This window comes from Corvus kubaryi, unplaced genomic scaffold, assembly GCF_017639235.1.
Source record: "Corvus kubaryi isolate FWS band 111438036 unplaced genomic scaffold, C.kubaryi_AGA036_p1.0 37322, whole genome shotgun sequence".
In the NCBI taxonomy this organism is placed as follows: Eukaryota; Metazoa; Chordata; class Aves; order Passeriformes; family Corvidae; genus Corvus; species Corvus kubaryi.
The window spans coordinates 1380995-1395259 of record NW_024581101.1 but is presented as its reverse complement, the minus strand read 5'-3'; the positions used below and the strand labels follow the sequence as shown (position 1 = coordinate 1395259).

The 14265-nt window shown below is 47.8% G+C and overlaps 1 protein-coding gene across 3 annotated transcripts; it reads left to right on the top strand.

Moving 5' to 3' along the window:
* The first annotated feature begins 89 nt into the window (after positions 1–89).
* Positions 90–13606, top strand: LOC121665216 (V-set and immunoglobulin domain-containing protein 4-like). Of its 3 annotated transcripts, XM_042029197.1 has the most exons (9): positions 90–1323; positions 3312–3575; positions 4496–4852; positions 5437–5718; positions 7385–7462; positions 7772–7840; positions 8561–8674; positions 9892–9913; positions 11052–13606. In XM_042029197.1, the coding sequence occupies exons 2-9, from the start codon at positions 3521–3523 to the stop codon at positions 11242–11244; spliced, it is 1170 nt and encodes a 389-aa protein (XP_041885131.1). In that variant the 5' UTR covers positions 90–1323; positions 3312–3520; the 3' UTR covers positions 11245–13606. The 3 variants fall into 3 exon arrangements, 2 of the variants coding, with proteins under 2 accessions (XP_041885131.1, XP_041885132.1); XM_042029198.1 differs by lacking the exon at positions 7385–7462; XR_006016285.1 differs by lacking the exons at positions 7772–7840; positions 8561–8674; positions 9892–9913; positions 11052–13606 and having other exon boundaries at positions 5437–6711; positions 7385–7468.
* Positions 13607–14265: the final 659 nt, after the last annotated feature.

The following is a 14265-nucleotide window of genomic DNA, read 5'->3' as shown; positions in this document are numbered from 1 at the left end:
CATTCTTTGTGTGTGTTCCTGTATGTGCCAATGTTTCCCAAACCTGTTTACTGATTTTTTTTTCAGAATTAAGAGTTTTCTTGCTCCTGGGGTGTGGTCTCGTGACGCAGCTGCTGCTGGTTCAGGAATAACTAGGAGGATGAGGAAAGCCTAGTGTCTGTTTCCAGAGCCCAAGAGAAGAGCACCTGGGACTGGTTTTTCAAAAGGGATGATGTGAAAGTTCAAAATGCCATGTGTGCTGAAAAATACACCAGATGTTGTGCACCTTTGCATGTTCTCTATAGCCTTCAGTAGGCAAGGCCCTCAGCTCCATAAGTTATGAAGTACTTACTGGAGATAATAGAAGGAAACAGGGAACAGCCCAGACTATCTGTAGCATCAGGCAGACAGACCCCAGATCCAGACATGGCACCCTGTGCAGACCCTACCTGGGGTAACTGACACTGTGGGCATTACAGTTTGTGTGGGATTTTCCTAGAAGTAAGGAAGTGTGCATTATTTCCACTGCCAAGAAAAAGGATCTTTATACAGAACATGCTGCTCTGCTTCAGGATGAGGACAAGGACACAGCAGTGGGATTGGCAGGTGGAGCTGTGGACAGACTCCTCTGCTATGACAAGCTGGCTGAATCTGTCTGCAGTGCAGTGCACCTCCAGCGCGGCGCAGCTGCTGCCCAGCCTGTGCCCAAGGGCCAGCAGCCAGGCAGTGGTCACCAGCCCCAGGTCACCACCCAGGCTGGGTGGGGGCACTGCTGCAGCCTGATGCGTCACCAGTTTGTCACCCGTGACCGCAGGGGCCTCACTGTAGCAGCAGCTTCCTTCCTTCTCCACGTGGCTGCTGCACTGGCTCCTTGCCTTTGTCGTTCTGTGTCTGGGGAGGAAAGATTGCTCTTCCTTATCGTTCACGTGCTGGGAATTCACAGAACACTCCCAGGCGTGGCGAGTGCAGACTGAGAAAGTGTCAAGTGCCCTTCTCAGATCCACTTTTGCACTGTTCCAACCCAGTCCTCCCCACACCAACCATGGGATCCCTGCCACCAGTTCGTATCTCCTGTGTGCTTGCTAACAGAGCTTTCCAGAATATGAGAAAAACTGATTTTGCTCTGTCTCTCCTGGGCTGTGTGATGGCACCTTATCCATCCATGCTCAGAATGTTTTGCTGTCTCCTAAAACAAGATTGTTGTTTTGAAAAGTTGTATTATGATATTACAGATACCCAAAGCAGAAGTAAGGGGCTGCTGCCGCATTCACCTTAGGTACAGATGCCTGGTCCTGCATTGTATGAAGGACAAGACTTTTCCTGCCACTGTTCCAAATCAAATGGGTAAATGTAAATACGTGAATAAAAATCTACGCATCTTTTTTAGTCACACAGTTTGAGTTTCAGCTTCCTGGTTGGTCCAGATCCTACTAGTGATACATTCCTGTTGTGTTTTCAACCCAGCCAGCAATCAAGTCCCATGCAGCCACTTGCTCACTCTCCCACCAGTGGGATTGTGGAGACAATTGGAAGGGTAAAAGCTGGAAAACTTGTGGGTTGAGATAAAGACAGATCAATAGTGAAAGCAAAAGCTGGCACGTAAGTAAGGGAAAAACAAAGGATTCATTCACTGCTTCCCATGGGCAGACAGGTGTTCAGCCACCTCCAGGAGAGCAGGGCCCCATCACATGTAATGGTGACCTGGAAAGACAAACACCATCACTCCACATCACCCCCCACTTCCTCCTTCTTCCCCCCCCCCCCCCAGCTTTATATACTGAGCACAATGTCATGTGGTATGGTCAGTTGCGGTCACCTGTCCTGGCTGTGTCTCCTCCCAATCTCCCCTGTACTCCCAGCCCTGTCACCACCGTGGCCATGAGAAAAGCAGAAAAGGCCTTGGCTTTATGTAAACACTGATTAGCAATAACAAAATCATCTCTATATTGTTAACCTTGTGTTCAGCACAAATCCAAAACAAAACCCCATATTAGCCACTGTGAAGACAATTAATTCTACCCCAGCCAAAACCAGCACAGTTTCCTTTTGACTTAGTTCAAGACAATGTAGGCTTCTGCCCTCCTCCAGCAAGCTCTGTTCCCTGAGAAGGAGTTTCAATGACTCAACCTTACCATGGTCTTTTTCTCCCTTGAACCAAGAAGTACGTGAACACTTCAGCCCCCACAGCAGCTTTTCCTGCTTCTCCCTATCCCAGTGGCTGCAGGCTGGAGTGGCATCTCATGGGAAATGTCTGATGAAGGAATACAGGGCCACAAGGGAGGATTCCACTGTACCACTGCAGACCCAAACCATGTCTCACTATCACTACAGCACAGCTGTGTCCAGACCAGGGACTGGGATTTGGTTGGCTGCATTGAATTAGTCAGATTACTTGTATTTGAGGACAGGATGTTGAATTTGAGTGTAACAACAGCAAAGGCTCATTTCAATTCAGCTGAATGCAAGTAAGCAGAAGAGATTCTTTCATTGGAGCGGAAGAAAAATTGAGAGCTGTAGAAGACAGCAAAAGGCAGTAAAATACCTTGAAAGGGATATTTCAATAGAAAACAGATACTTCTCTTAGACAGGACAAGTGCTCAATTACTGAATTATAGAGATTAACTAAAACATTTAATTAATAATACATCATTTCAGTTAAGAAACCATGATTTTATGGTCTCAAAGATTTTCTACATGGACAAGTTCCTCTTTTTGTCTCGGGGCATCTCCATGTTCACCTGTTTCCAAAGCAGTCGAAAGACGCTGCAAGTATGTATGGCCCCAATCAGGGCTTGTAATTGAAAGCAATTAACCAATTAAACCAAGCAGCTAAATTGCTCTGTGAGAAGGGAAGATCCATCTGTGAGATGCAGTAGGAGTGGTGGTCTAGGTGTTTGCAGCTCTTGGGAAATTTTGGGGTTTAGATTTGTATACCTGAATTCCTCATATCTTAAATGTGGTACAGTGATATAGAATATTTCAGTTGGAAAGGGCCTACAACAATCATCTGTCCCACACTGGTAATGTAAAAATTTAAGGTGTTTCATGAACTTAAAACATAGTGATGGGTGTTAGAGAAGCTGGTGAGAAAGTGAATTGTGAGGACCAAGATGGTTCAGCTCCTTATGAATTCTCTCTCAGACCTGCGTGTGTGTAATTGTGTGTTAAAGCTTATTCATCAGAAAACAACACAAGGAGGAAAAAAGAAATGGTTGCTTAGGAATCAAAAGAAATAAAGGAAAAAATTTAAAAGACAGAAGGGGGGGAAGCATACTCAGCAGAAAATACGAAATAGAGTAGAAGTAATTTTTTAACTTTCCTCTTCACACCAGGGTTTCCGCTCTGCCACACCTCTGACAGTGGTCACTGAGACACTTGTTTTCTGATAAAGAGGAAGGAAAAACCACCAGCTGTTGTCCTGGATGCTCAGAGACACTCAGTGACAGAGTGAGCACAGGCAGGGAAGTCTTCCTGATTTACCACAGCTTGGGGAAAGCGGGTCAGTCTGGCTGGAGCGGGAGCAGCTGTGCCACTGGCAAGGATGGAAACGCTGCTGCGAGTAGCTGTGCTCGTGAGTTCCCTTCTCCACTGCAGCGGTGAGTCTGGTCTGGGCATGGGCCCCTCCCTGGGGTGGCCCTGCCCTGCGCTGGGGTGTGCTTGGCAGGGGTGGCTCTGTTTTGGGAAAAGAGATATGGCAAAAAGGCCAAGTCTGTGTGCTGCTGCCTTGGGGCTCCAGGTGTTTCAGATCCAGAGGCCACAGAGTGCAACAGTACATGAGGCCATGGAAACACTGCCCACACACGTGGTGACAGTTATTTCATGGAACACAAAGGGTCTGATTAGTGCTTGTGTTTCCAGGAAAAGGCAGGTTTGAAACCCACCAGAAGAGGTAAAGCAATGTCTGTGGAAGCTAAGAGTCAATCCTCAGAGTGAGAGAAATGTACTGGACAACAGCAATGGTCCTAATTTTTACAGGAAAGTGTGAAGAGTTTTAGGCTTCTTTACCCCATGGTTTAAGCTTCTCATGTTTGGCTTAGGCTGAGAAAATGGTGTGTGTCAGAAAAACAAATAGGCAATGGAGAAGTTTTTGCTGTTCCTCAGAAGCCCCAAGGGTGATGTCTGGAGCAGACACTGGCTGAGACCAGGGAGCTGCCACTTGGACTTTAGACCAACTCTTTCCCTCAGGCCTAAATTATCCAATAACTCTGACCCTGTGCTCTACTCAGTGTTGGTGGTGTCAGGAAAGCACCAGGCAGAGCAGGAGAGCCAGGCTGCACACATGGCAAGAGTCGGTGCCCCTGGCCATCAGCTGCCTCCCATCCATCTGCCTCACGCCACACGGATTTTTAGTTAACCCACCCCTGAGCAGCCCATCCCTCATCATCCCCACTGACTGCCTGTGCTTCTCGTCTGGTGGGTTCTCCTTGCCAATGCTCTTGCCATGGCTTTATCACCTGGGAGCTGCCTTCACCCTGGCTGCTTTTGGCTTAATTTTCATCCTCCTTTATTCCTGCAGCTTTTCTGGACCTGAGTGGCCCCAGTGAGGTCAGAGGTGTCTGGAGGGGGTCTATCACTCTGCCTTGTGCCTATGTGCCTGTGGAGGACCTTGTGCAGCAAACCCTCACCTGGACTGTGGTACATGACAAGGGATCAGGCACCATCATTCGGAGGGATGGCTCTGATGACCACATTCTCCTGTCAGAGTACAGGGACAGAGTCAGCATCCCAAAGGATGCTCCAGGAAATGTGTCTCTCCTCATCCTGAACCTGGAGGTCTCTGACAGGGGAACCTACACTTGCCAGGTCACCTGGAAAGACAGCAACAACAGCCTGATAGCAAAGGAGATCACCACCAAATTGGAGGTTGTTAAAGGTAAATCCAAAAAGGAGGCTGTTCAGGAGGGGAAGGCTTGGCTCAGGAAGGCTTCTGGGAATTGGAGAGAGCAGGGGGGAAGTGACCACATGTTGCCATGCAGAAGCATTTTGCTGATCAGTGTCAGCCTCCAGCAAGAAGCAGCAAATATATCAGAGAGAAATTCTGCCCAGGACATAGCACCCTGCAGCTGGGGGAGGACCTCTGGTTCCTCAATTTCAAGTTTATCCCTGGCTCCATCTGTAGCCAATGGCTCAATGTTTCCCAGGGGCATGCTGCAGTAGGCAAGTCCCAGGGATACTGCATGGCTGTTTTTTGACTAAATTTCACCAGCATGTGCTTGCCCTCCCTCTGCCCAGTGTGGGGGGTTTATAGAGGCACAGAGACATCATCAGCCCAGACAGCAGGACACCAGTGCCACGGGCAGCACAGCTGAGCTCATGCTGTGCAGGGAGGTGATGTGAGAGCCGAGCTGCTTCCTCCTGGGAAGGCACTGACAGCAAGAGTGAGAACTGCTGTGGCAGGGAACCATCCCCACCACAGCCAGGGCTCTGTGACCTGGGCCCCTCTGCTTTGTCTTCCAGTGGCAGCCACCAAGCCCATCATCAGAGCCGGACAGCTGGGGCTGACAGTCCCGGCCGGAGCCAGCACCAGCCTGACCTGCGAGGCCAGCGGGTCCCCTCCCATCAGCTACCGCTGGTTCCGCAGCGTCCCGGCGGGGAAAGCCGTGTTCCTGAGCAGCGGGGCTGAGCTGGCGTGGCACAGCCTGCGGCCCTCTGACAGCGGGACGTACTTCTGCGAGGCAGAGAACAGGGCTGGGGCCGGAGCCGTGCAGCGCAGCGATGCTGTGCAGCTGACGGTGACAGGTGAGTGCCCACAACCACAGCTCGGAAGAGAACATCCTTCTGCAGTGCAAAGGAACAGCATCCTACTTCTCTGCCCTCAGAGAAAGAAGGAAGTGCCAAACGCCTTCAGCACTCTGACACACTCCTCCCCGCTGGCTCCAGTCGGTGTCCTCCTTTATTTCCTGTATTCAGTTTCCTCCTCTTTGAGGAACTGCTCTTTTCTGAGGCAAAAGAGAGTTGCTACTTCAAACATTTATTTATTTATTCCTCTGCGGGTTTTTTGAAGTTCTCCCTGGCTCTGTAATGCTGCCCACTGCAGTTCAGCAAGTTTAGACAAGGAGTTGTGGCTTTATTTTGAGAACGAGGAACAAGTGAGTGGTAATGCAGTGGGGGAACAAACCAAACTGGCCTTTGGTCCCCGTGACCAGCTGCGTGTCTCAGGGAGACGCACTGCACTTCACACGCACCAGGCTCTGACACCTCCAGGCTCTGCAGGATGATGTGTGACAGGTTGGACTCAATGGCCTCAGAGCCCTTTTTCAATCTAAATGGTTCCATGATGGGTGTCTGGTGGAAAACTTGCAGCTCTCCTTGGCTGGTTACTTGATCAGCAAAGCTGTGAAATCCCTGATGGCAGAGCCAAGCACAGGTACCACACAGTGGCCTGTGAAAGAGGCAGAGCCTGCTGAGCTCCCAGGGCACGGAGCTTTGGCTGAAGCCCTGTGGTGTTTTTCGCAGCAGTCACACGCTGCAGGGAACAGCCCAGGAACAGGGGTCAGTGCTGCAGACGCTGGCTAACGCTGCTGGCACAGCATCCCCCCTCCTGTCAGCCGGGTGGGGGCTGCTTCCTCCTGTGCCTATCCCACCTGTGGAGAATTCTGTATCACACCAGCATCACCAACATGGTCAAACCCCTGTGTGAGCCTCTTCCTCCCCCTTACCTTGCAGATCTGCCCACAACAGTGGCCTTGCAGAGGAATGTGGCAACCACGGGGGGACACCACTCAACCACAGGTCGGGGTGAGAGCAGTGACAGCTACGGCGAGGATGGGGTGTTGGGGCACTGTGGCACCAGCGCTTGGCAGTGGTTTTATTGCTGGGGAACAGAGTCTTGACAGTATTGATTTTCAGTCCATATGCCTCAGTTTTTAACCCAGATGTTTCTGAAAGCAGAGCTTCCTTCCCCCAGTTTCCATTCCACCAATGGCTTTTTGCTTGCTAATAGGTTGTGCCTCTGTAGGAGAGACTGTATGTGTCTTAGGACTGCTGATAATGCCATTTCCTAAGTTTCAGAGCATATGGGATGGAATGTTCTGCGGTTGGCTCTTTTCTAAAGAGCTTTTTTGCTTGTTATCTGATCCTGAATGGAAGCTGCTGAGGGGAAGTAGATCTGGTGTCTCCAGTGGCAGACAGGAGGGATGCAAAAGCTGCTTCAGACCTGACTGAAAACATGAGCCTGACCAGGGACAGCAGTTTTGAGGGAGGGCTTGTGATTTCCCATTTATTTTTGTGGGATGTGGGAATTTAGGCCTGGACTAGAGTAGGTCTGCTTGTGGTAACCTTCTGTGTTTGGATTATGTTTCATTTGGACCGATGGTGCCCCAGCAATCACGTGGGGATTGTAGAAGCTGGTGTCAGTCACCAAAAGCTGAGGAAAGATGTTGACAGGTGTTGATTGTTCTTGCAGGAGAAACACAAACAGAGCTGGTGTCCCAAGGTACCCCAGGAATCTTCTGGACTCCATGGGGCTCATCCACTACTGCAGGTGTGTGTGTACGGACATACAAATACACATCAGTATCTGGTGTGTGTATATGTAGTTTGTGTATACTTGTATAGTGTGTATATATACTGTATGTAGTATCCATCCAGTGAATGTATGGTACTACATGTACTCTCTCTATAGTATAGGGTATAGACAGTGTTCATTTCTGCAGTTTGCCTATTTTCATTGCCTTGTAAAGGGGCTGGAGGCATTCTCTTCTGATCCTACAGCTCTAATCCCAGATCTCCGGGTGCTAAAGTGAGGGCTGGAAATGCACTGTCAGCCTTTCACTTCAGGTTTGTTTTGCAGATCTGTCCATAACAGCAACAACTTCCGAGAGTGGTGTGGGATATCCAGGGAAGAATGCTACAATTCATGGTAAGTAAGAACAAAACCAAGCTGAGAAGAAGATTAAGGACCCAAGCCAGATGCTCTGTAGTCAAGAACTTTAGCTTCAAAATTAGTATTCTGCCTTTTTAGCTGCAAATAGCATTAATGGCTGTTCTCAAAGGACCCAGATGATTCATGGTAACTCTTTAAAAGGCTCTGGATGTTTTTATGGAAGAGTGAAAAAAAAAAAAAAAAAGTTGATATGTGGGGCACACAGAGTTGCTGCTGTGTTCCTGAGCAGCTGGTCCATTTTTTATCTCAGACTGTCAAAGCTGGAACAGCAGCAAAACCTCAGTGTGTGCCTCGAGCAGATCTACACATCCTCCAGCTTTACAGCATTGTGACAGGTTTAGGCGCTTTCCAAAGAGAACTGAGCAGCACCCTTGAATGGAAAGCTTTATTTCATGATATGCAGTGCAGTTATCCTGCCCAGCTCACATCCCTGTTACCTCAGCATTATGAGATAGACGCTGTCTGTACGGCTGTGGCCTCTTGGTGAGGTGTACACAGAGTGCTGGGTCACACAACACACTCAGAGCTGCCGGACCAAGGGTCTCTGGGGACACGGCTCTGCAGGGACACAGCCCTGGGTGCTCAGGCAGGGCTGGCTGTTGCTACCCTCAGGGACATGGTAAATGTCATGTAACTGCTGCTGCTGTCACCCAGGAGGGCTCCTCTGTCTTAAAGTCCTCTATTGTATTGCTTTAGATTTCCAGAGGACTGGCTTGTCGCTGTACCTGGTCATCCTGATTGCTGTGGTGTGTGGTGCTGTGGTTTTCCTTGTCATCTCTCTTATTATTTGTGTTACAAAGCCCAAAGAAGGTGAGTAGAATGTTCTGGAAAACCTGAATGTTTTATGCATGCCCAGCATGGTTTTACCTTTGATGGGTTTTGGGGCCCAGAGCACTGCTTGCAGCCACTAGCTGCAGCTCTGGCACCTGCATCATACAGGCAGTAGATGAGATGCACGGGTTGACACAGATGGTGGGAGATCCAAAGAGGCAGAGAAGTCCTCGCAGTCAGGAGGGTCTTCCGGGCACCAGACATGGGGTTGGGGCAGCAGTGGCCCTGGTGCTCCTGAGCTGCACCCTCCCATCCCTGTACTGGCTCTGAGGCACCTCAGTCCTTGCCCTGCAGCCCATCCCAAGGTGTGTGGCTTGCTCTGCCACAGAGCCTTGGGATGGTTGTTTCTCACTGCTCCTCACAGACGTCCCAGGGCTCAGGCTCACCTGCTTGGCCAGGTTCATAGCACCAAACCTTTAAAGTCTCTGGCAGAAGGTTCATCCCATCCTGCTGCTGGGGAATGCCTTTGGCACCAGTTGCTGCCCAATAGTTCCCATAGTTGGCACCCAGAGGGAAGTGCCAAGAACCTGTGAAGAACTGTCAATTCTCCCTATTTCATATAAATTTGTTTCCTCTCTGGTCTTTAGTCACAGGATGTATTCACTGAATGCCTCTGTTTCTCCTGCACTGCCACCAGAAATCCCCCTGACCAAATGTTCCTTGGAGCCCCCTCCTCACCAGCTGTGCTTGGCTGTGGGCACACAGGTGTACTTTGGGGTTTGAGATCCCACAGACTTAATTTTCTCCTCTGTTTCTCTAATGACTTTCCTATGACTCCATGCTACCAATTAATAATAATAATAATAATTTTCAGATATTTCTTTTGCCATTTTTCTTATTTTTATCTTTTCCTTTTTAAAGGAATCCAGAATAACCACTTTCAAAACTGTTCTTTATTGAACTTCTAATGAATAGGGAAACTGGGGAAACTGAGCTTCTAGTTTCTAACCTCAACTTTATCTTTGACATTGGGCTGGTTTTTTTGATCCAGTTGTGTGACAGCCGGGTTGCTTTCATTTTCTTGGACTGAATCCTGGGAAACTGAGTCATCACCCGCCTGACATGATATCCAAGGTTGTTATTTTTGCTCTGTCTTCAGAGGTCATTCTCTTATACCAAGAACATAAGCAAAGAAATTCTTTTCTTAAGAAGGTAAATGCAAATTATTGACACAAATTCTGATTTTTCTTTTCCAGCTCAAGTCTATGACGTAAAATCGTGAGTATAACCCTTTATCTGGCGCATTGATGAGTCCTGGGGGGCTGTATCAAGGCAAAAATAAAAAGCACTGCTATTAGCTGTCATGATGAAAAACCCCTTAAGCAGTTTGGTTGAAGAGGTTCACAGTTAGCTCAAGAGCTCACTGTAGGATAGCTTGTGGGCTTTCCACAGCAACACAGAATGTGGGAAGAAAGCATATGTATTTTTTTCATAGCAATATCAGAACTGCAAAAGTGAGCAAGAGCTGCTTATTAATTTCTAAGCCCGGGGAAGGGCTACTGAAGACAATTGCCAAGGCTAAATTCTCTGTGTTTTTCCAAGGCTAAATTCCCAGTGTTTCTTCAAATGCAAAGAAAAGGAACTCCCCTTCTAGAGACCACTGGTTATATTCTGATTTATCCTCAAAACATCCCTGGCTGAATTTGCTTCTTCTAACCATAGCTGTGGCAGGAAGTTATAGCTGTTTCTAAACTTGGGTTTCACATCCTGATCTACTTGTAGCCTGTGGAAGTTTTACTGAAAAGCCTGATAATCCAGTCAAAACATACAAGGAGAACCACTTCTGTAGGTATAAATTAGAGTGCTGCTGAGTTGAGTATTACAGTAGGATGTGCCAGCATCCCAGTGCTAGGCTTCCCCAGCAGTGTGCAAGGCAGCAGTTTTAAGTTACAGTTGAACCCTGAGCAACGGGACAAATGCTGTGATGACATTTCTCCTCAGAGGATCTATCTTCATTAAAAAATATTAGATACCATAAGCTAGACAGTGGATGTGGGCTGCTTTTAGTTCTCAATTTACCCTTCCTCCGATATTTTAAATAAATATTTATTTATTCATCTTCAATAATTATCTGATCGCACCAGTGCAAGAAATGGCGGTAATCCTTTCATTACTTGCACATACTTTGCTGCCTTTCCCTGGAAACCTTCTCTGGGTTGGAAGCAATGCTTCTACAATGCCCAAGCTTTTTCAGCCACTGGAAAGCAAAGGACAAAATTCTCTCCTTCAGAATATTGCTATAGTCCAATGGCTCAGGTTTACACAGGTTTGAGTCAGACCACTATATTAGTCAAAAACCTGATGGTTGGGAGATGCTTTTACTCTGATTGATACTCTTCTTGCATTTTGATTTCAGCCGTAACTTGAGAGCAGCAACTTCTTCAAGCCGTGATAGCACAGGTTACTATGAGGAACCCATCTCTTCCACTGAAAACAACTATGTGATGGAGCCCAGGGAAAACAAAATCTCTGAAGAAGTAAATAAGAATGTATCTGACTGTGCTGGAAACCCCCAGGAATCTGAGTATGAAGTAGGGGACACTTCCTGAGAACTAACAGCGCTCTGCAGATACCAGTCCTCAGGAGTACCTTCACCCAGACAAAATACTTATCTTTCTTCTCACTTTTGCCCCTGACAGATAGGTTGGACAAGCAGTAGTTGCTCTCCCTTCACAATCCCTGCAGCAAAAATGCAGATCTCATCAGGAACTTCAGTTACAGACTCCTGTATAGAACTTCTTATTTTGTTTTCCTTGAGTCCCTCTCACCACCTCTATCCAAGAAAGCCCTTTGAAAGCTGTGGCATGCAGGTCGCAGACTAGGAGCACTGTACTAAACTTAATGCTTTAGATGGCCAAAAGGATCAGCGTTTCCAGCCTTCATGGGGTGGGAGGAGAGCCAGCACCAAGGGCTGCTCAGCATCCCCATCCCTGTGGGTGAGCAGGGGAGGATGTGGCTGGCTTGGGAATTGATGGTTCTTCTCCTGCCCACCTGATGCTGCACAGGTTTTAATGAATGCGAGGTCTTTTAGAAACACTGGAAGGCAGATTAAAGCCAAGAGAAACTCAGGAGCCTGCCATGCTAGGAGAAGCAGTGCAAGAAGCGGGAATGTCCCATACAGCCCTTGTGCTGCCCTTGATCCCCTCCCCCAGCACTGCAGCAAAGTCTAGGCACACTGGCCATAGCTCTGGGTGGTTCTGATACTGCAACCAGGCTCATTCTTTCTGAACTCCCATTCTCTGTTCTCTCTTTAAATGCATGATGGATATTTGAAAAAAATTACAGACTTTTCCATAAATCTGGGGTAGGATTGCTTACACATGCCTCACATATTTTGGTGTGTGTATTTCTGCACCACTGGCTCATTTTGGAATGCCAGCAAGCCACTCACAGCTCCTCAGTAGATACTCAGGAAGTACTTTCCTCCCAGCTTAAAAGGCCTGAAGGGCAAGTTATGAATAATCTCTACTGCCCTGAGTAAAGCTATCATGCAGATTTATGGAAGAACCTTTTTATAATGAACAGGGCAATCCTGTGTCCCATTAAAAGCCATGCAGACAGATGTAAAACAGAGGAAGTCACCTGAGGGATGAGTGGGACGCTGGTGGCACAGGATTAATGGACCCCCAGCTGTGCTGCTCACACCCAGGACAGCTCTGCATCTGCAGATCTCTCCAAGCATCAGTTCAAAACTCACCAGAATTCAAAGGGAGTGTGAGGTGCTAATGGAAAGGTATTCCAGTCAAATAACAGGATTGTGGTACTGTAAAACCCATGGACTGTCACTACCTTATGTAGGCATGTTGGCCTCATCTTGGGTTTAGCAGAGCAAGAAAAGTTACTGAGAAAGATTATAAAGAATAATTATTGGTACAAAACTACATCTGTGCAAACAGTCTCTTGGAAAAAGGAGAAGAAGAAGCAAATGAGCAAAGTGTGCTCATGGGGGTCAGGGCTGAGAAGGTGAAGGGGCTATTTGTTTACAGCTTCTCTGAAAAGGATGCAGAAATTAGTGATAATTGTCTGGTAGCACTTTCAAAGGGCAAGGAAAAGTACTTTTTTGTATGCAACACAGAAATAAATGTGGAACACAGCTGCTCACCTGTGACTGAGAGCCAGAGGTCTAATGGGAAATTAGAGGAAAGAATGATTTAAAAGTTCATCAAAAGGCACAAACCACCAGGCACACTTTCCAGGCACTTATCAGTGACCTTATACTTTCTCCCTGCATGTTTCTGTGCTAAAAGTTTTACTTTTCTTTGTTAAGAATGTACGTAAAAATCAAGGGCAGGGACATCTTGATTTTTGAATGAAAAGGGAATACATGGCAGCTGCTGGTGCTGTCATGGAGAAAACTACCAACATGTACATGTAACTTATTGCAGATGTGGAGAAAATAGGTGTGAGTGTGTGTTTCTGCATGTGAGTGTGAGCTCAGAGGAGGTGGGAAGGGAATGTGGCAGATGCTGGAGCACAGCTCACCCAGCTGAGCTTAGCCTGACTGCTGTGCCCACTGAAGGGGCAATATGGCTCTGGCCACCTGAAATGACCTACAGTGCACTTCATCTGAGGTGTCATGGTGTGGCCTGAGCTCCAGCCTGAGGAGAAGGGAGCACTGAGGGAAGGCAGAGGTGCAGAGACAAAGGGCTTCCGACTGAGGGACAGTCACGTTGTGGTCTGAGCTCTCACAGCTGAAGCCCCATGGATAATGGCTGCCAGGAATCCCACAGCTTGCCCCAAAATCACTCAATTCCAGCTGCACTGCAAAGCCACAGGCAATGCAGCCCCACCAATGTGGATAAACGGTAGTGTTATCCTGGCTGGACAGCTAGCACCAGGAGCTGATGCTATTAAATACAGCTGTTGTAAGGCAAGCTCATTAAACTGAAAATAAATCCATGAGTTATGGTCTCCGTGTGTTTTGTGTCTGCATGCACTGTGGGACAGCTGGACAGGGTCCAGATTCTGACTTGGTATGGGGTGTACCTGGGCAGAAGGGTAGCTGTTGTGCACCCTGTGCACTGGCAGGCTAGAGGATGAGCTGAAGTCACAGCAGATCATCCCAGACCAGCAGTTTTGTTTACCAAACCCAGAGCTCAGCCAGCCTCTGCAGAGCACTGGGAGGAGGAACTGAGTGGCCTGAAAAAAGACAGTATCAGATAGTGGTGAGTCTACACGAGCACCAGCAGCGGGTGCGTGTGGTAACCACAGGTAAGGGGACATCTCTATTGTTCTGATGGCTGGGTGTGTGCAGCCCACCCACAGCACCAGGAAAGAAAAGAGTACTCAGATGACATTGTATATATGGGTCACTCCCTTGGTGTCAGGAGGTGTTTACAAGGATTTGGCCAAGCTAATAGCAACCCAGCACTAATGTCATTGACCTGAGAGTTCCTGGGAAGGGAAATGAATTTTTTCAGAGAGAGCACTTGTACATCTTGTTTCTGTCACACAAGCTTTAAGGGAAAATGCTAATTTACATTAATTTCTGTTTCTTTAAGTGGAACAAGGTCATGTTTTGATGACTGACTGTATGATTATCTGATGTGGCAGAACTGTGGTGTGAATGG